General features: G+C 37.2%; 3 protein-coding genes and 1 non-coding gene across 4 annotated transcripts; 1 reads left to right on the forward strand and 3 right to left on the reverse strand.

Moving 5' to 3' along the window:
• Positions 1-2888: 2888 nt before the first annotated feature.
• BDV14DRAFT_183891 (diacylglycerol/lipid kinase family protein) lies at positions 2889-4455 on the reverse strand. The gene has a single exon (XM_073770432.1). The coding sequence runs from the start codon at positions 4412-4414 to the stop codon at positions 3047-3049; it is 1368 nt and encodes a 455-aa protein (XP_073622791.1). The 5' UTR covers positions 4415-4455; the 3' UTR covers positions 2889-3046.
• Positions 4456-5090: 635 nt separating this feature from the next.
• Positions 5091-5162, reverse strand: BDV14DRAFT_t134. The gene has a single exon. It is a non-coding gene; the product is annotated as a tRNA-Ala (tRNA).
• Positions 5163-14857: 9695 nt separating this feature from the next.
• On the forward strand, positions 14858-16574 carry BDV14DRAFT_157344 (porphobilinogen synthase HEM2). The gene is made up of 3 exons (XM_073766681.1): positions 14858-14859; positions 15004-15386; positions 15471-16574. The coding sequence occupies exons 2-3, from the start codon at positions 15168-15170 to the stop codon at positions 16371-16373; spliced, it is 1122 nt and encodes a 373-aa protein (XP_073622792.1). The 5' UTR covers positions 14858-14859; positions 15004-15167; the 3' UTR covers positions 16374-16574.
• On the reverse strand, positions 16574-19157 carry BDV14DRAFT_157356 (uncharacterized protein). Its single transcript, XM_073766682.1, has 2 exons — positions 18054-19157; positions 16574-17982 (listed from the first exon to the last, which is right to left on the reverse strand). The coding sequence occupies exons 1-2, from the start codon at positions 18916-18918 to the stop codon at positions 16775-16777; spliced, it is 2073 nt and encodes a 690-aa protein (XP_073622793.1). The 5' UTR covers positions 18919-19157; the 3' UTR covers positions 16574-16774.
• Positions 19158-19999: the final 842 nt, after the last annotated feature.

The following is a 19999-nucleotide window of genomic DNA, read 5'->3' on the forward strand; positions in this document are numbered from 1 at the left end:
TCCGGGCATCGTGCCCGGGATGAGGATCGCGGGATACTGCCTGTTCCGACCGTCTACCCATCTCGGTTAGCCTCGCTCCGCGAGGATCCATCCGCGTGTTTGTTTACGATCCTCTTTGAATGCCTTCATGCTTTGAATTCCGTACATAGAGTACCAGATAGATCAATTCAAGTCTTCTAATAGGCTCGCCGTCTTACTAAGGAGGTAATAAACTTTACTACTATTTAAATAAAAAATATTTATAACTAAAAATACCTATTTATAATATTTTATTTTAAAAATTAGGTTTATTTAAGGCTTTATTATAAATATTATCTTTCAAGAAAACTATATTTAAAGTTCTTGTATTTCTATTCTAGTTCCCTAGAGGTTTTTAAAAAAATTAGTTAATATACTTACTTTGTTAAACGACGCTTTAGGCGGTGATCTGAATTCATCATATTAGTGGTTGTCCTAAGCTAGAAGACAGAAAAGGTATCGCCGGTAAGTAGAGGTTGCGCGAAGTGGTCAACCCGGTAACCATAGTGGTTACGTAATTCCTCAGCCGTCGGCGGTTAGGAGTATCGTCAACATACTTGCTAGAACTTTTATAAAACTAGAAAATATATTTAATATTTTTTAATATGTAATTTATTCTTGCCTAATATAGTTATAAGTATAATTTTTATAATTAAAAACTATTATCATTTAAAGCTATTTTTGATAAAAGGTTTCTTAAAAATAAGGACTACTAAAAAGTTAAAGTTATTCTAGAAAAAAAAACTTGCCTACTTTGATTAAAGCCATACTTTTTATTATAAATACCTTATTTATTAAAAAGGTTATAATTTAAATAATAATAAATAGGTTTATTAAATTAACCTTAATAGTTTTAAAAATCTTATATAAAAGTATAAAAAAGGTCTCTTATATTAGTTTTATAAATAAATAATATTACCTAATATACTAATATATTATTACTTTTTTACCTTTATTTTCTATTTCTATTTTTAGTATTTAATAAAAATATTAGTCTTATAAACCCCCTATATTATTAATAATACTTTTAATCACTAATAGCTAAGGGAATTATATAACTATTATAGTTACCAGGTTGACCACTTTACGCAACTTTTACTTACTAGTAATATTTTTTCTGTCTTCTAGCTTATTACAACCACTAATATAATGGATTTAAATCACCGCCCAAAGCGTTGTTTAACAGAAGTGGTCTGCTTATAGGTTGTGGTTCGCTAATAGGTCTACTACATGCCCCTACATGGGTCACCGGACTCACCAGTATATTACTTGGTAGCCAAGGGTCCACGGTTATCCAAAGCCGATGGCGCTACGTCCAGCGGTATTATTCCAGGCCTATCAAGAATACCCTACTTTCGTTTTGGTACCACTCCGCCACTCGCTCTTGACTTTCATGTTGTTGTATACAAGCGGCGCTTGTTCTGTACTCTGGTCTACCCTAGTGAATTTACCCGTGGGTCCTTGCCACTGCCAAGAGCGGTGAGGAGATTGCCACCACTTCCATAGTACCGCCTACCTAGAATAGAAGGAATGAAGCCGATCGCACCTCATATTTTGTCATCTCATCATTTAACATGGTGTTGCTTTCAAACCTCTTTAAGTTGCTCCTCTGCCCTTGTTTTTGAAGCTATTTAAATCAGACCATTAAAGATGGATCTAGCTAATATTTTAAACCCCCCTAGGACCCCTAGGACCCCTTTATCGTCCCCAGAACCTTGCTACAACCCCCGAACCACCCGCGATGACCGAATCGAGATCCTTACCATGTATGACCTTGGCTTGGAGTATAGGCAGATCATGAAAAAGAAGCCTCAATACTCATACGATCAAATACGCTATACATGCAGAATTCAAAAGCGGACCCCTCGCAAGCCACCTGGCACCTCTCAAAAGCTTACCGATGCAGAAGTCGATGAAATTATTGATTTTATCTCTTTAAATCGCCGTAATCGTCGACTGCCTCATACAAAAGTTGTACAAGAACTTGAGCTTCCTATTAGCGGGTCAACATTAACCCGTACACTTGCAAAGCGAGGTTATCACCGCCGCAAGGCCGTTCGCAAGCCATATCTCTCGCCAGCCAATATACGCAAACGAATTGAGTTCTGCAGAGAACGTGTTGACAAGCCAGTTGAGTGGTGGTATCAATTCCTCTTTACCGACGAGTCTTGGGTCTCATCAGAGTACCATAGAACTTTGTATGTGACGCGGAAAGCAGGTGAGGAACTAAATGACACCTGTGTGAGGTCTCGTCATCAACGAAAGAATGGCTGGATGTTCTGGGGGTCTTTCTACGCCGATAAAAAGGGGCCCTGCCTCTTTTGGGAGAAGGAATGGAGTACTATCAATTCTGATAGGTATTGTCAACGGATTGTTCCTTTAATTGGCAATTTTCTAAGGCAGGAGGAACAAGAGCAAGACCAGCATCTTTTATTAATGCAGGACGGCGCTCCAGGCCATGCAAGCTGTCAAACCCGCCAATTTATGGATGCTGAATATGGCTTCCAGCCTACATACTGGCCCTCTAAATCACCTGATTTAAACCCGATTGAGAATATCTGGGATGACATGAAGGACTTTATTGACGAGAGGTTGCCTCCAGATGACCGCAACTTGCCACATGCAGAACTTAAAGAGCTTGTACAGGCTGCCTGGGATGAAATACCTGCAGAGCGACTTCTGCAGCAGGTCTCTACGCTTCCAGAAAGGTGCCAAGCAGTCCTCAACGCTAACGGAAGCCATATTGGGTGGTAAACGGCCTTCAGAATAGCTTCACCTTTATTCAATGTAGAATTATTGAGCACTGCGTCATATACCGGCAGAAAAATATCTTGGCAGACCCGCTTTTTGACCCACGGGTAAATTCACTAGGGTAGACCAGAGTACATACTTCTTTGCATCTAGTTATAAGACATGCCTAATTTTACACTCGAGTCAATAAGGGCCTGTATTGGGATGATCCTCGGATTGCTTATAGCAAAATGACCAACACTCGACGCCCTTGGCAGAAAGATATCTCTTAATGACTTCAAATAACGATATTTAGCAGAGACTTCTTGTTTTTCTCCACGTTCAACCAACCGTTTTCCTCCACGATAACAATTTTACCGTCGATGCACACACGTCTCCACTTCCCATCTACCTCATGGAAATTAATCTTAAAACCTTCAATTTCACCGTACATTACCTCTTCTTTCTGAACATGTAGGCCATTCTGATATGCAGCACTCAGAAGCTCCATTGCCCGCTGGGGTGGCATTGGCCCAAACCGAATGATTCTTAGCGAGTTATCTAGCGGTAAAGACTCGGGAGAAATTTTAAAGTCTTTCTCGAGGTTTGACACCATCGTTCCAAGCAGGTACATATGTTCCCTGTGGTGAACAACTTCCTCATGCTCATGTTTGCCTTCTTCGTCCCTTTTAGTGAGTGTTATTGTTCCCTTGTACTTGTGGGTTTCGCTGCCATCAGCTGGATACAGCAGCTCTTTTGCGGCCATTTTGAATCTGTCAGCACCGAACTTGCGATAATCGACTGTGTCACTATCAGCAACTAGTGCAGCGTGTATTCCCCAACTCGCAACAACGCCGCCGTAAATTCGCAACTGGCCGGAGTTCTCGGTTATGGATGGCTGGACCTGTCCATTTTGAATGTATCTGGCACCGGGTGAGAAAGTGGCGACAAATCCCGGGAGAGGATGTGGTTTTCCCCGAAGTAGTGCTTTTAGAGCAGCTGTTGGGTGAGGCGCCAGCCCTGTAGAAGTTGCCAATGCGTTGCCAGTGCCCGCTGGGATGAGACCTATATCTGGAGAGGTGCCGAGGTCTCTCGAGCTACCATGGAATGAATCAATAACATCGCTGAGGCCGCCGTCTCCTGACACGAGGATGATTGTTTGCGGCACGCCTGCTTGAGCCTGGGGAATGAATGACGAGTGGCATAAGTCCGTTATAGTTCGAGCTGACTCGGTCTCATGGACTTCATATTTCTTAACGCCAACGCAGGAAAACAGTTGCTGGAGGCATCTAGAGATAATACTCGCTGTCCCCAAGCCGGATGCAGAAGAAATAATGATGTGCAACTGCAGGGTCGGGTTGCTTGCATGGCACAAATGGCGCGGCGCTTCAGTGAGGAGATGACTAGATAGTATCGCGGGTGGTGCAGATTTCAGGTTTATCCTTTGAATATCCCATGTCGCATCGGAAATCTCGGGGTTCTCTCGGATAAATAGCATGGTATAATGATACGCTTGGTTGTCATTGCTGGGAAGTAGACAGACTATGTCTTTGATGGGGATGGCAAACGGGACTCCATGACCATCCTTGATGCACTGGACGCTATCGCCATCAAGAAGGCAATTGAAGCAGTTGCTGCCAGAGCCCGTTCTATGCTGTTCATCCATGTGTGGTATCTATTGGTTCTGGATACCAAGGAGAAACTGTCAGCGAATGTTAGGGGTGGTCTCTTCTGAGTTGCCTACTGCGCTAACCATTTATGCATAGCCTTGGGCCTAGACTGGTAACCTAGGCCTTCTACCTACCGATTTCAACATCTTTAGTTCCAATGCTTGGTTATAGCTCTACGTATGATATTGGTCTGTGTAATGCATAGGAATGAAGATTAAGAAGCATGTCATGAGGCTTGTTTTGAGTGCTTTCATATTATGATTAGATGGTATGATACCGAGAAATAATGGTATTTAGCATGAGTGTAAGTCTTCAAATTTGGACTTACCGATTCTTGCTACAGCCATAGAGAGATGTGAAAAGTAGCACTTCCCCAGTGTAGGATGGCCTAACGAGTGGAAGTGTACCTAAGAAGTCACAGTTTTGATAATGACGCATGATCATAGTTGGCGTCTGTGGCCGACCCTTCCGGCTTACCAGGTTTCAGTCATACAGACAGAAACCCCTAGGTAGGTAGGATGAGCCTAATAAGCTCGCTCATGGTCCAAAAAAAAAAGAGAATATACTGCCCGCGTAAAATCGATACTCTATACTTGCAGCGGCCCGGACCCACCCCAATTATCTTTATATCTAGAAAAAAAAGAGGTGGGCGATTAATGATGCAATAAAAAGTGGACACTCCGGGAATCGAACCCGGGGCCTCTTCCTTGCAAGGGAAGCGTCTTACCACTAGACCAAGCGCCCAATAATATCAGCCACAGGTCGGTTTTGATTCTATAAGACAAAGTGCAACAGATAGTTCCATTGGGCCAAGTGTGGTAATGTAAGGCTGCAATAGATTTATTATAGCAAGGTTTGATATAAAAGATATAAAAAAGCAGGTTAATTTTTAGAGTACTAGTAGCTAAATGAATCAGTAGTTTACTTTATAATAAATTATTAACTTGTCAGATAAGGTCAGGGTCGTCCTTGTTGACGATACTCCTAACCGCCGACGGCTAAGGGAATTACGTGACCACTACGGTTACTGGGTTGATCACTTCGCGCAACTTCTACTGTTGCAGGTTCCGCCAGTTCCATGGAACTCTAATGTTGTTTACTGTTTCTTAGTCAGATATTAGTCAGTTCTGGAGCTTAACATAATCCACCACCAAGCGAGCGCCACTACCAAGCAAGCGCCAATCCCATAATAAAGTTGAATTCAAGTTATTTAAGCAATAAAATATTAATAAATTCTACAGATTTAGCTGTCTAGCAAGAAGGCAGAATACTACTTGCTATCAAAGCTTTAAAAAAAGGTTAATTTAAGGTGTTGCAGGTTCCGCCAGTTCCATGGAACTCTAATGTTGTTTACTGTTTCTTAGTCAGATATTAGTCAGTTCCAGAGCTTAGCTTTTAGTTCCTGGTTTTAATAGCCTAAATAGAACAACAACTTTATTAAAATCCATGAATTAATACCTTGCATTTAATAATTAGTAGCATGTCCTTAATTTTATCTAGGCTTTTACAAGTATTTCTTTCTACTTTTATTTAGCTATTTTATAATATTAAAATTATAGAACTTTATTTATTATTTTACTAGTAGCATATACTTTATTAATTATAGGTTGCCCAATTGCTAGTTTGCCTTTTTACTATTCTTTACCACTCTTAAGAGTTAAAACCTTTACTTTTAAGAACTATAATATTATAGTGGCAAATTACCCCTCTAGAATATTAGTTTATCTAGTTTTAAAAGCTTGTACCTTAGCTTCCCTAAACCCTTACTCTCTAGTTCTAGTTATTGCCCTACTTCCTTTACCAAGGTATTATTTAGCCAACTATATTAATAGCATCTTTAAAACCCTTGTTATTATTATTAAAGTTATTATTCTTATTTACTAAAGGCCTGTATTACTTTTATTAAACCTTTTTATACTAGTCTTATTAAAGTTCTTCATGCCTATTAAACCTGGAAAGTATATAGCTAAATTAGCCCACTAACTTGCTACTTTTTAATTATTTATTTCCTATTTTTAAAAGATAAATAAATTTAATAAATAAACTATTTACTTTATTAATTACCTTTAAGCCAATTACTTGCCTTTAAAATCTATAAAAAATCATGCCTACCCACCTAATTAGGAGATTAGCTATACTTCCTTAAACCAAGATATTAAGGAATTCTGTCACAGTGTAAACCTGGATACCTGATTCCTGCCTGATTCCTGCCTGCTAAAGGTATATATATGCGAGAGCAGTGTAAAGCCTTCGGCTTTACATCCTAGTCTTTTGCTGATAGTGCAGCGGTTTAGGCTTCTGAATGCTCCCAGAGGTCGCGCCGTGACAAATTCCTTTCCTTGGTTAAGTAAGTAAATCTTAAAGTTTTACCTAACTTTATTAACTATATTTATTAGTATTTAAATTTTAAAGCTAACTTTACTATTTTTATAAGACTACTAGGCTAAAGTTCTTGCTTTATATTAGTTTCTTTTTATTAATTTAAGGAAAAGAGACCTTATTTAGTAAACTTAATATTAAAAAAGCAGGCTAGTAAAGAAAGCTTTATTAAGGTTAACTAATTAAAATACTAATCTTTTAATACTAAAGATTAAGCTTTAATACTAGTTTAGGAAACCTTTATTAATCTTTAAGATCCTCCTACTATTTAAAGAGCCTTAGTTTATTAAACTCCTACTTTCTTTACCTAACCTTGCTACTTATTTATTAAGCTTCCTACTTTAAAACCAAGCCTAAAGGTTTCTAGTACTTTTCCATGGTAAAATAATAAGGTTTAAGCTATCCCTAAACCCCAGGAGGTTCCTAAAGTTTAAGACTAGGAAACTAAATTTAATAATCCTTTTATTATTTAACCTTAATCCTACTACTTTAATACCAGCCCTTATTTATATTATTTTTAAAGAAGTTAAGAGTTTAGCTTTACAAGCTATTTATAAAGTTATTTTTTAAATAATATAGCTTTAGGTTTTATAAGTAGTTCTAGTATAGTTACTACTACTACTAAAAGACCTACTAAAAGACCTGCTAAACCTAGTCTTGGCAAAGTTTTTTAAGTATTAAAATAAAACTACCTTGCTTTTAAAACTTTATAGCAAGGTTAGACTATAGTTAATAAAAAATTAAATTTAATTAAATATTAGTTTGCCCTAGGGCCTAACCCTAATAAAAATCTACTTATATAAAATAATCCTAGAAACCAGGCATTAAACCTTGCTATACCAACTTAGCCAGCTCTAGCTATATTATTAAATTTTAACCCTATTCCTCTAGTTTAGCAAGCTCTAGTTTACAGGTATAATTTCTATCCTAGTAGACCTCCTAGTCCCCCTGGCAGCCCTCCTAATAGCCCTAGTAGTGGTGGTTTCCCTAGTAGTCCTCCTAGTCCCCCTGGACCTCTATTTCCTAGACCTCCTGGCTAGTTTATAAATCCTTATAATAGTTAAGCTAGATTTAATAATTATTAGAAAATAAAAGAAATTAAATACTTCTAGCCTGACATAGCTAATAATATTACTATTAAATAAATAGGCAATATAATATACTACAAGGACATTAATATTTTTATTAATTAAATTTATAATATTATAGCTATAAAGGGAGAACTAATAGTCAAGGCTAATATTAAAGCCTGTCTTTATGGCTCTACTTTAAACTAGTTTATAATATAGCTAGATAAGCTTTAAAAAATAGCTCTCTAGAATACTCTTATAAGAGCTGGCTGGCTTTAATCTTTAGCTACCTGCTTTAAGCTAAATACTTAAGCTACCTTGTAAAAGCTTAGTACTCTATTTTATAGGTATAAGGATATTAAATCTAGTAAAATATTATAGTCCTTTACCCAAGAAATTATTTACTATTACCATGCCATTAATATTAATTAGCCTTTTAATTAAAAAATAATAATCTTTAACTATCTTAATTTAAACCTTTAACAAGATATTCTTATGCCTGACCATAATATAACTATAGCTTTATTTATAAAGAAACTGGAATAATATTAATATGTCTAGTAAAATATTTTTATAAAATATAATAATAAAAAAGCTGCCAAGAATAGTCCCAAGAACTCCTTTTCTAGTCCCTAGAATAACTATGGCTATTTGCCAAACCTAATGGCTAACCACTATACTAGTCCTATTACTACTAGCCTATATTACTAGCCTGTCTACTAGCTAAATAGTTTTTCTAGTTTATATTATTAAAACCTGGTATAGCCATAGCAAGCCTACTAGTTCTTTTAGTTAAACTTGTTATACTATTCTTTAATCCTAAATTTAAATTTTTAATACTAATTAAATTTATAAAACTTATTAAACTACTAGTAATCCTAGTAATATAATTAAAACTCCTAAAATTTTAATAGGGTAGTAAATACTTTAAATAAAAATAGAAAGAGTAATTATTAACCCTAGAATTAATATAAAGCCTACTTTACTAATACTACTAACCCTTTAAAAAACTTTACTTTCTTTACTTAATATCCTAATTTTAAAGCTGGTCCTATTACTTTTTATACTTTATAGGTTTTACCTGCTAGTTTTATACCTGGTTTTATACTAGCTTACTTTATTTAAACTCCACCCCAGGTATTAAAACCTGCTACTAAGTTTAAAGAACAAGCCCTTGCTATTAAAGAAAATAAGAACCTTAAAAAATAATACCTTTACTATTAATACTTGCTTAATTTAAGTTAAGCCTATAACTATTATTACTACCTATAAGTTTTACAAAGCTAAATTTCCCTTAAGGAATACTTTATATTACTACCTTTTTAAATACTCTAGTTTTATATTTACTAGTTCCCTAAACTAATTACTAGTAATACCCTTTATTAGCCTTTAAAAAGCTAAAATTATTGCCTTTACTATTTATTATAAAAATATTATTAAATTTAATTATTTTAAGAACTCCTTTTTACTTTAAACCTGGTAAAGTGCTATTACTAAGGTTAGTATTAATATAATAAAAATTTATACCAAGGTCTGTCTAGATACTAGATATTTAATAACTATTAAAAACTTTATATTCCTAGAAGCTATACCTGAAGTTAAGATTAAGTAAACTAAGTTCCTAGTTTCTATTAAAGGTATTAGTTTTTATTATTAAACTAATTAAATTACTTATTTTAACCTATACTTCCCTATTACTCTTAATTCTAGTTCTTTTACTATAATTAAGAATACTTTGCTATTTACTAAGATTAAAATTTAAGCCTACCTTATTAATAATATAAAGCTAAACTTACTAGTTAGGACTAAAGTATTTATTTATAAAGGTTTTAAGTTTAATTTTAAAGCTAGAATAGTTTTTATTAATTCCTATTAAAACCTTGCTTTCCCTATTTATTATTAAGTAAAGTTAAATTAAGTTGCTAAACTTCCTATTTATACTATAAAAAAGGTTATTATACCTCCTTATTTTTATACTTAAATCCTAATTTTAGTAAAGACTAAACTTTTTATAAATTAAAACCTTTTATTTACTCCCTATACTTAGTTTATTAAAAATAATAAAATTAAAAGTTTAGTAACCTATAATTATCTAGTTAATACTAGTTTCTTGTTTATTAAAGTAGCTAATAAGTTTTTTAAACCTATTATTATTACTTGCAAAGCAAGACTAGGAATAATTATTAACTTTAATTTCCTGTCAGGTTTTAAGGTCAAGCCTAAAGTTATAGAACTTACTTATATATAATTAAAGTAGCTTTCTACCTTTTTAAAAGTAAATTTCAAGATTAAGAATAAAGCTTCTAGTAACTAGTATTGCCAATATATTAAAGATGCTATAATTAAAGCCTGGAAGATTAATATTAAAAAGGAAAATAAAGAATTTATTAAAGCTGCCACCCCTAAACTACTTAACAAGGAAAGCTTGGGTTAAACCTGTACTTTAAAAAATAGTATTATTATATATAAAAATACTAGAAGTATAAATATAAATACTCTCTAGAAAGTTATTAAATAGTATTATATATAAGGATTTACTATAAAAGGTATTATTAATATCTTTAAAAATTAATAAATATAAATTTTATTAAAAAATAGTTAAAAAGACCAACTTCCTATACCAAGAGTTTATTACTTAAATTAAAAAGATTACTAGTTTATTAACAAGACTTTTAATCTACTAGTTTAAATAGGGAAGCTATTAAAAGTACTAGGCCATACTTTTTTTACCTATCCTATTTTTATTATCTAGTAAACTATTTTATTAAATAATAGGCCACCTAAATAAAAAGGTTATATTATTATTAATTTCCATGCTATAAATAAAAAAGTAAAACTAGATCTTTACCCTATACCTTAGCAAGAAGAAATTATTATTATAGTTTATAGTTATTAATTTATTACTATAATTAATACTTGCAAGTTCTTTTATTAATAGTTAATTTAAAGAAAGTATTAAAATTAGTTAGTGGTAGTAATATATTAAGGTTAAAAAGTTTTTAATATTACTATAATAGGGTTTATTAATTTAGTTTCCTATATTTAAAAATAAATAAATCTTTACTTGGCTAAATTTAAAGACTTTTACTATACTTATATTAATAATATTATTATTATATCTAGTTTTTTAAAGAAATATATTATCTACCTTTATATAATATTTTAAAAATTTAAGTAGCTTAATATTAAGCTTAAGCCTAAAAAGATATTTATTAACTTTTTATTTATATAATTATTAAGTTAGTAAGTTAATAGTCTAGGTTTATTAATATTTAAAGAAAAGCTTGCTACTATCTAGAACCTCTAGTTCCTTAAAATTTTAAAAGACCTAGAGTACTACCTTGGTCTTATTAGTTACTTTTATTATTATATTAAGTACTTTATTAAATATTTTAATTTACTATAGTAATAAAAGGTCTTACTTTTTTAAAAGTTACTAGCTAAAGATAGCTAGCTACAGGCTAAATATTTAAAATTAATAAAGGTAACTAATTTAATAAACTAGGAAATTACTACCTTTAAAAAACTCTAGAATAAATTTACTAGTCCCTGGTTTCTAGTTTATTTTAATCTAGACTAGTGTCTTTATATTAACCTTAATACTTTAGGAAAAGATTATAATATTATAGTTTATTATATTAAGGCTAAATAAATTTATAAAATACTATTTATTCCTTTATTAAAAATTTAAGTTTAGCTAGTTATATTCCTTTTATAAACTTTAACTTTAGCTAAAACCTACTACTAGCCTATTAAGCTTAAGGTTTCTTGTCTTATTTAAACTTTTAAGAAAATTTATTATCTTTTTAATTTTATAAACTTAAAGATTTTACCTATTATTTATATAAATTATTCTTTTACTATTAGTATTATAAAGTAAACCTTACTAAATACTATTATACTTAAATGCCTAAATTTTTATTTAATTTAAGTATTTTAATATATTTAATAATTTAGACTTTAAGTTTTTTATAAACCTGGTTATATAAATATAGTTATAAATACCTTGTCTTGTCTTTTATAAAAGAATAATTTACTAAAAAAAGAGGATATTAACCTTAACCATATATTTTTACAAGTATTCCCCATGGCTACTAAACCTACTACTAGTCTTAATAACCCTCCTACTACTAGAATTTAGTTCTTTAGTAGCTTTAAAAAGTATATTTATTAAGGCTATATAAAGGATTCTTGGGCTTTGCTAATTATTAAGACTATAAAGTAAGATTTTACTAATTTACCTTACTAGTATAAAAATAGTCTACTTTACTTGGTAAAATAAGATTTTATAAATAATTTTAAAACTAGTTACCTTTTAATTTTTAATAAATCTTGGCTTTATATTTCTTATAAAGTCTAGAAGGAGGTTTTCCTTCTAGTTTATAACTAGAGTGGTTATTAAGGTTTTAATAAGTATACTAACTATATAAAAGGTCTTGCTATATATAAAGGTTATTAAATACTTTATAAATATATTTATTTCTACCTTAAATATTAAGGTAATACCTTTTCTTGTTACAAGCCTTTTAACTTACTTTAACTAATTATTCCTGCCCTAGTTCCTTTTAATATTATTATTATTAATTTTATTATCTGCCTTTTACTAAATAACAGGTATAATATATTACTTACTATTATTAATAAATTTACTAAGTATATTAGCTTAATCCCTAGGCATATAAAAATAATAGCTATTAATTAGGGTTTAAAAATAATAAAGTATTTTAAAAAATATAATTAGGGATTGCCCTAAGTATTTATTAGTAATTATAATCCTTGGTTTACTTCTAGTTTTTAAAAAGGGATATTTATAAAGTTAAATATTAACTAGTAGTATACTACTACTTATTATTTATAATTAAATAGTTAGACTAAATACTTTATTTAAGTTATTAAAACTATAATTTACCATGCTTGTACCCTTGGTTTTAATAAGTATTAAATTAAGTAGTTACTATTTATTATTAGTATTTTAAATTTTTTTATTAGTACTTTTATAAAGAAATTATTATATAAGCTTTTATTTAATTTTAAGCTATAATAATTATAGCATTTTTTAAAGCGCGTGTTTAAGTAAGATTTTACTACTTGTTTAAATATTAAAGAAGCCTTAAGGTTTACTATAATTTATATAAAGTAAAGCTATAATTAAAAATACAAGCTTATAAAAATAAATATTAAAGACCTGGCCTATATTTACTTATATAAGGACTATACCTTACTATATATATAGTCTTTGCATAAATTCCCCTGCTAGTTTACTAGACTATTTCTAGTAATTAAATAAATTGGCTATTTAGCATACTATCTTAAAAACCTGCCTATTAAATAAAATATCTATCTAGTATTTTCTATTACCTAACTTAAGCTAGTACCTATTAATAAAATTAAGCAAGCTTTTAATCTTACTTGCTTTAATAATCCCTTTAATTAGCAACCTTTTAAACCTCTAGCTATTATTAATAAAGCTAATAAAAAGGTTTAAAAAGTTAATTAAATAATAGGGAAATAGTAGATTTAAGTTAGCCAAACCTAAAAGCTGGTTCTATAATACCTAATTTATTAGTATAGGTATTCTTTTAACTATAATAAATAGGTCCATGCTAATAATATCCAGGCTAATAAAGTAATTAAGGAATTTAAGGATAAGCAAGCTAACAAAGTTATGGAATAATAGCCTGTATCTAATATTTTTATTAAGGATAATATTATTTCTTTTATTTGTGGCACTATTACAGGTTCCACCAGTTCCATGGAACTTTAATATTATTTACTGTTTCTTAGTTAGATATTAGTCAGTTCCAGAGCTTAGCTTTCAGTTCCTGGTTTCAATAGCCTGAATAGAACAACAACTTCATTAGAATCCACGAATCAACGCCTTGCGTTTGATATAAGGATACCCAAGCCACTGCAGCTATATATAATATTAAATATTTAAGATTAAAGCACCACGTTAAAGGGCGTATTTCACGCGTTAATTTAAAGCCTAATGGCCGAAAATTCACCTTTATAAAAGAATCTATTCTTTAAAATTAGATTATATCTGCAAACTAACATGGGCTTCTTGTCACGGCGCGACCTCTGGGAGCATTCAGAAGCCTAAACCGCTGCACTATCAGCAAAAGACTAGGATGTAGAGCCGAAGGCTCTACACTGCTCTCGCATATATATACCTTTATCAGGCAGGACTCAGGCGGGAATCAGGTATCTAGTTGCGCACTGTGACACTTCTAGTTAAATATAGCCATGTTGTCACGTGACTAGCATCACGTGCCCTTACCCAAGTGGCTTATGTACACAATTCGGTGCACATATACCAACAGAGGCAATTCTGATAGCCTAGTGGTACTGTGGAGATCTTTTGCCGAATCTGGAGATCTGCCCATTACACCATGAATAGCAGAAAATTGAAATTAAAGAAGGGTAGTGAGTATATAATGCTTGAATTTAAGATGGTGAGCCTATTAAAAGACTTGAATTAATCTATCTAGTACTTTATATACAGAATTTAAAGCATGAAGGCATTTAAAGAGGATTGTAAACAAACACGCGGATGGACCCTCGCGGAGCGAGGCTAACCAAGATGGGTAGGCGGTCGGAACAGGCAGTATCTCGCAATCCTTATTCCGGGCATCGTGCCCGGAATAAGGTCTCAGATTTCAAGTACCCAGGTACTTGAAATCCACGTGACCTCTTCGTCACGCTCGGGATCATGACTTGCAGGCAGTCGTGATACAAGGACAACCGAGCATGACACCTCTAGCCTGCGACCTCGCCGCCAGCGGGCCAACCCTGGTCCGCGATCCGACACAATCGACTTCATTTCTATGAGTGTTATCACATTTTATTATTTAAATAACTTGAATTCAACTTTGTTATAGGATCAGCGCTCGCTTGGTGGTGGCGCTCGCTTGGTAGTGGATTATGTTAGAAAATAGTAAGCAACATTAGAGTTCCATGGAATTGGCGGAACCTGCAACAGTTTTCCTGTGGTAAGTATGTTTTAGGTCTAATTGCCGCCACCCAATCAATGCATGTGAATTTTAATCCACCCTTTAACAGCCGATGTTCCGAGATACCCAACAAACTCGACGAAGTCGCGAAGCTTTGACTTTGACTAACGACAGACAATCCAGAGCCCTTTCTATCTCTAATCAGCGAACTTTTTTCCGCTTGTCAAATCATCTCCTGCAGCCTGAATACCCGGAAGCCCAACAATAAATTGCCACCCAGGTACATCCCTTGTCCTGGAATCGCTGTCTTGGGTCGAACGATTGAACCATCTCGAATCGCCGTCGACATGTCTTTCTCAAACCTTGTGTCGGACCTTGCATTAAGGGACAATTATGAAGACCAGGGTTCTCAAATCTCTAACGCCAGGTCCCGGATCACTGCTCGATCATATACAAGCACAGCCGCGACAAGTGTCAGTATATCTGGGGATATTTCGAGCCAACTTCATTCGGGTTATAGCCACCCTCTCAGCAGGTCATGGCAAGCAGAGAGACAACTGACTAAGGTCTGTCGGCCTTACTCTTACTAAACAACGAGCTGCTTTACATCGTTGCGTTGCTGTGCATACGAGGTCCTAATTTGGCTTCAGGAGATGTTGATCTATCCATTATTCATTACCGACAACCCAGATGAAGAGACACCCATCCCGTCACTCCCAAATCAGCATCGTCGAGGATTGAACCGTCTAGTGCCGTTCCTAAGGCCGCTCGTTCAAAAAGGACTTCGATCTGTCATCTTGTTTGGCGTTCCACTGCAACCATCTGCTAAAGACGCATTGGGGACATCTGCAGATGATCCTACCGGCCCCGTCGTCCAAGCTATCCGCCTCCTTCGATCGCGATTCCCTGAACTGTACATCGTGACTGATGTCTGCCTCTGCGAGTACACATCACATGGCCACTGCGGAATATTACGAGAAGATGGCACACTCGATAACACCCAGTCAGTGGACCGGATCTCGGATGTCGCTTTGGCCTATGCTGCTGCTGGGGCTCATTGTGTCGCGCCTTCCGATATGAACGATGGAAGAGTTCGAGCTATAAAACTGAAATTGATTGAGGCTGGCCTGGCCCACCGTGTGTTGCTAATGTCCTACAGCGCGAAGTTCAGTGGCTGTCTCTATGGACCCTTTCGAGATGCAGCTGGTTCTTGCCCTTCCTTTGGGGATCGCAGATGTTACCAGCTTCCTCCTGGCGGCCGTGGACTCGCACGCCGGGCCATCCAGCGAGACATGGGCGAGGGCGCAGATATTATCATGGTGAAGCCAGCAAGCAGCTATCTAGATATCATCAGAGACGCAAGGGAGCTTGCAAAAGATATTCCCATCGCCGCATACCAGGTCAGTGGCGAATACGCAATGATACATGCCGGAGCAAAGGCCGGTGTGTTTGACCTAAAGTCGATGGCGTTTGAAAGCACAGAGGGGATTTTACGGGCTGGTGCCGGCATCATAGTCAGCTATTTTGTGCCGGAGTTTCTAGATTGGCTTTAGACCCGATTTTTCTAACTCATTTGATATTTGATGTATAGTCATGTTTCCGAGACTGCACTGATCTCTGTATTGGTGGTAGATTCTTGCAGCTATTCGTTGTTGGCCTGCTCTGAAGCCCTGGTTCTTGTACGAGTCGCAAAATCCCCACAAAGACTAGCATGGTTGACGAGCAAAAGTTGGGGCACAGAAGGGTAAACAATTTTGTGGAATCTGAGCCTGATACTATGTTTTGTCATTGTGGGAGGAATACGAGGCCAGGGTGTCTGACTTCGTTGAGGTCACATAGGAAATGACTAGATTTTAGGTAGATAAAGCAACACTATTATGATACAACCACCGCTGACTCCCCAAAAACGGTATCGCTGAAAGCCACACTAAACAGGGCAACCCGACTGCGAGTGTCACATGTAGCTTGGCTTAAAACCCTGGAACCCATAAGCAACAATATCGGACTTCACTACCTCGCCAGGAGCAACGTTTGCCCCGCGCCGTAGACGAACGCCAGGGTAGATAATGCAACCATCACCAATCCAGCAATCTTCTTCGATCGTGACGGGACGGCCCTGATAGCGGCTCTGAGTGCCTTTTCTCTCCTGCATGGTTGCATGAGCCATTGACGTGAGGATGAGCACTCGAGATCCAATCCACGTATGTGCTCCGATAGTAATGGGGCAGTCATCAACAAACGAGCAATCCTCATGTATCTGGACATCCTCTCCAATATGGACATTGTAGCCGTAATTGCATTTAAAGGGAGCATAAACCACAGCACTTTGGTCAACAGAGCCGGTGGGTCTGGAAGATGTGGCACCTGAAGGGTTGGCAGGCAGCTGAGGAACAAATATCTCTCTCAATAGACGATTTTGTTCTCTGGCGCTGATTCCGTAAACGGGGTTGCAGGAGTTATTGAACCGCCAGAGCGCAGCTTTACACCGCTCTCTTTCCTCCACGAGGAGGACATCAAATGGCCTGTATAGATCACCGCGTAGCATTTTATCCTTTTCCGTTTCCTCGCTGGATAGTGCACGGCCGGACAAATGGTGTTCAATACTCAACGCCATTCGTGCTTGTGCTTGCGGAGTGCTGGTATCAATATTACTAGCGTGCGCTGGGCGCTGATCAATTCCGCCTTGGAAGAACGCGACCCCAGGCTTTGCATGCGTAGGATGCGATATTTCTCTGATTGGGGGAACGAGATGGAAATCGTTCTTGGAATGCCCCTCACGAGATAACTCGTGAATTGAGGGTACTTCTCGATAATTTGATTTCGGAAGAGTGTCTGCAATATAGCTCGAATGACCAGCACTCGGCCAAGTTCGCTTCGCCCATGAGCCTCGACTAGCCCCAACTCCGGTAGGACTTGTGTTGAACTGGGCTGCGGGAAGATTGTCATCATCAACAACTATAGGTCTCATTTTCGCCGAGTCCAGCGGTTCCATCAAACTTTGCTGACGGTCGTGTCGGTTGACGTCGTGTACATACTGCCCGCCCATGTCCGAGTAACCCTCCTTCGACTGCAGAGGGATTGGCGTTTTTGTTGCAGAAGGTTTGTGTGTGTTTCGGGACGAATACCCTTCGCAAACGAATCCTCCTCTCACGCAGTTGTTACCTGCAATACGAATTAGTGGAGGGGTCCAAAGAATCACAAGTTCGCCGGCATGTGCCTTCTGCAGAACGTACATAGCGGATGGTGCTCATCACACTTCTTCTTTCGTCTCCGACAGGTGAAGCAGCCGGTTTTTGTTCTGTTGCTAAATACACGTTTCCTCCTTGGAGCGATCTGGACAGCAGCATTTTGCGGCCTATCTTGAGATGTATTCGTTGCATGAGCCTGCTCGCCCGGTAAAGACCCTTCGGCTGGTCGATTGATGTTATCCCAGTCTTTGTGAGCGGCGTCGGGTCCTTGGACATCACGCTGAAGTGCCTCGACTAGTTGGGCGTCCGACGAGTCTATTTGTTGATCCCGCGGAGCTTGGCTGGAGGACTGTGCATCATATTCGTGCCAACTAGCATTTGTGGAAGACCTCCGGGTAGAGATAACTTCATCTTGCTTAGACTGAGATTGGGAAAATGTGCGCTTTGTTTCGTTGTCGCTCTGGGAGCTCATTGCCCCGTTGGAAGCTGCCGGCTGCGACGTGTAGTCTGTGGTGCCATCCGTAAGCTGAATTGGGCTTCGAAGACTCCGATATGGCGTATGTGCGCCTTCCTGTTCGTTAGATCCCGACCTCTTTCTTTTCGACCGGTTGCCTGGATTAAGAGCATCGTGGGATGCTGAATGTTGTGAGTATTGCTCGTCTGTATCGTTAAGAAGTTCGCCGTCCTCCCTTGGTCTCTCCTCATGCCGAGTAGACAAGTCGTACCCAGCCTGTTGCCACGCTTCAGGAATCTCCCGATTGTCTCCGTGATTTGGACCGCCAGAGGCAGGAGCCATGGGGAGAGTGTCCTTCCCATTCACCGCCGTGAACCTTGAAGGGCTATGGTCTATTCTAGAATCCCTCTCAGATTCCCGGTCATTCATCACGGGAGCAGTCGCTATTGCGGTCATCGTGGTGGTAGGTCGGAATTGATTAAGGCCCGCTTGCGACTATGTTCAATTGCCGGACACTGGTGTTTTCGTAACAATTGTGTCCACCTTTAGGCTTGATCTTGCACCGAACAGGCAGTCAGATGAAAGAGGAACAGGTCGAAATCACGTCGATGGTCAGTCAAACGGTCTGAGCTGCAGGACTGAAGACAAGCGCAGAGCACGAGGCGCACGTCACGGGAGACAGTATATATGCAGAGAACAGGGATTGCATTTAAATTGCGAGATTAAGATTGTTGCAAGTCTATCCGAACCGCGTCTGGCGGGGAACAGGATGCACAAGTTCACCGAACAAAAAGGCGACAGAAGAGACACTATAGACGCTCAGGCAGACAATGTGTACAAAGCGTTCGGGTGTTGTTTTGTGGGAGTGAAGTCTGGCGGCTGTTGGGGCAGTGGATGTGTTGACGACTATGGGTCAAAGGAGGGCAGATGGTGCTCAATGCCGCGACAGTTTAGTACAAGTTATGAGGTCCGGAAACCAGAGTTCAAGAAGCCGGTAACAGATACATAGGGATAGGAGAGAAGAGAATAAGAAAGGTTGCCCTGGGAGTGGAGGGAAGAGGGACAAGCGATAGCAGCGACTCGGCGAGTAGCATGGCAGGGTAATTATAACCTTTGCCGCCTGCAGACGGCAGTCAACAAGAGACTCCGGCCTAGACGCTTTGCAGGGAGGTCCAATAGTAAACGCTGGACAGCATAGGGTCCCCGCCTCCTCCCTCCAGTCAGGAAGGGAGGAGAAAAAGAAAAGCGACAGAGACGAGAGAGACTTGAGTTTGGACCAGGGGCAGTCGTCCAACGGACCAAGCAAGACGAAGGGATGCGGCTGCCAGCTGGCTGACGAGGACTTGACTTGGGTTAGTTGGCGCGCGATCGGCCTGGCCGCGCGAAGCACAGAGTTCGAATGGTTGGCTAGCGGCCTCATCACCTTTGGAAGGAACGCACTGTCCAATGGCTTCGCTCTTGTCATTGGCTCGAGTCGCGCTCAGGCGACACGCCACCTCGAGATGGAGGGTCAGACGTTCTATCCGCCAGGGAAGCG

This window comes from Aspergillus stella-maris (genome assembly GCF_047715825.1).
Source record: "Aspergillus stella-maris strain CBS 113639 unplaced genomic scaffold BDV14scaffold_92, whole genome shotgun sequence".
In the NCBI taxonomy this organism is placed as follows: Eukaryota; Fungi; Ascomycota; class Eurotiomycetes; order Eurotiales; family Aspergillaceae; genus Aspergillus; species Aspergillus stella-maris.

Coding starts and splice junctions, on each gene's coding strand:
- BDV14DRAFT_157356 (XM_073766682.1), bottom strand. CDS start 18,918: ATGACCGCAATAGCGACTGCTCCCGTGATGAATGACCGGGAATCTGAG. Junction 17,983..18,053: donor TGATGAGCACCATCCGCTAT/GTACGTTCTGCA, acceptor TTCGTATTGCAG/GTAACAACTGCGTGAGAGGA.
- BDV14DRAFT_157344 (XM_073766681.1), top strand. CDS start 15,168: ATGTCTTTCTCAAACCTTGTGTCGGACCTTGCATTAAGGGACAATTAT. Junction 15,387..15,470: donor CAGAGAGACAACTGACTAAG/GTCTGTCGGCCT, acceptor ATTTGGCTTCAG/GAGATGTTGATCTATCCATT.
- BDV14DRAFT_183891 (XM_073770432.1), bottom strand. CDS start 4,414: ATGGATGAACAGCATAGAACGGGCTCTGGCAGCAACTGCTTCAATTGC.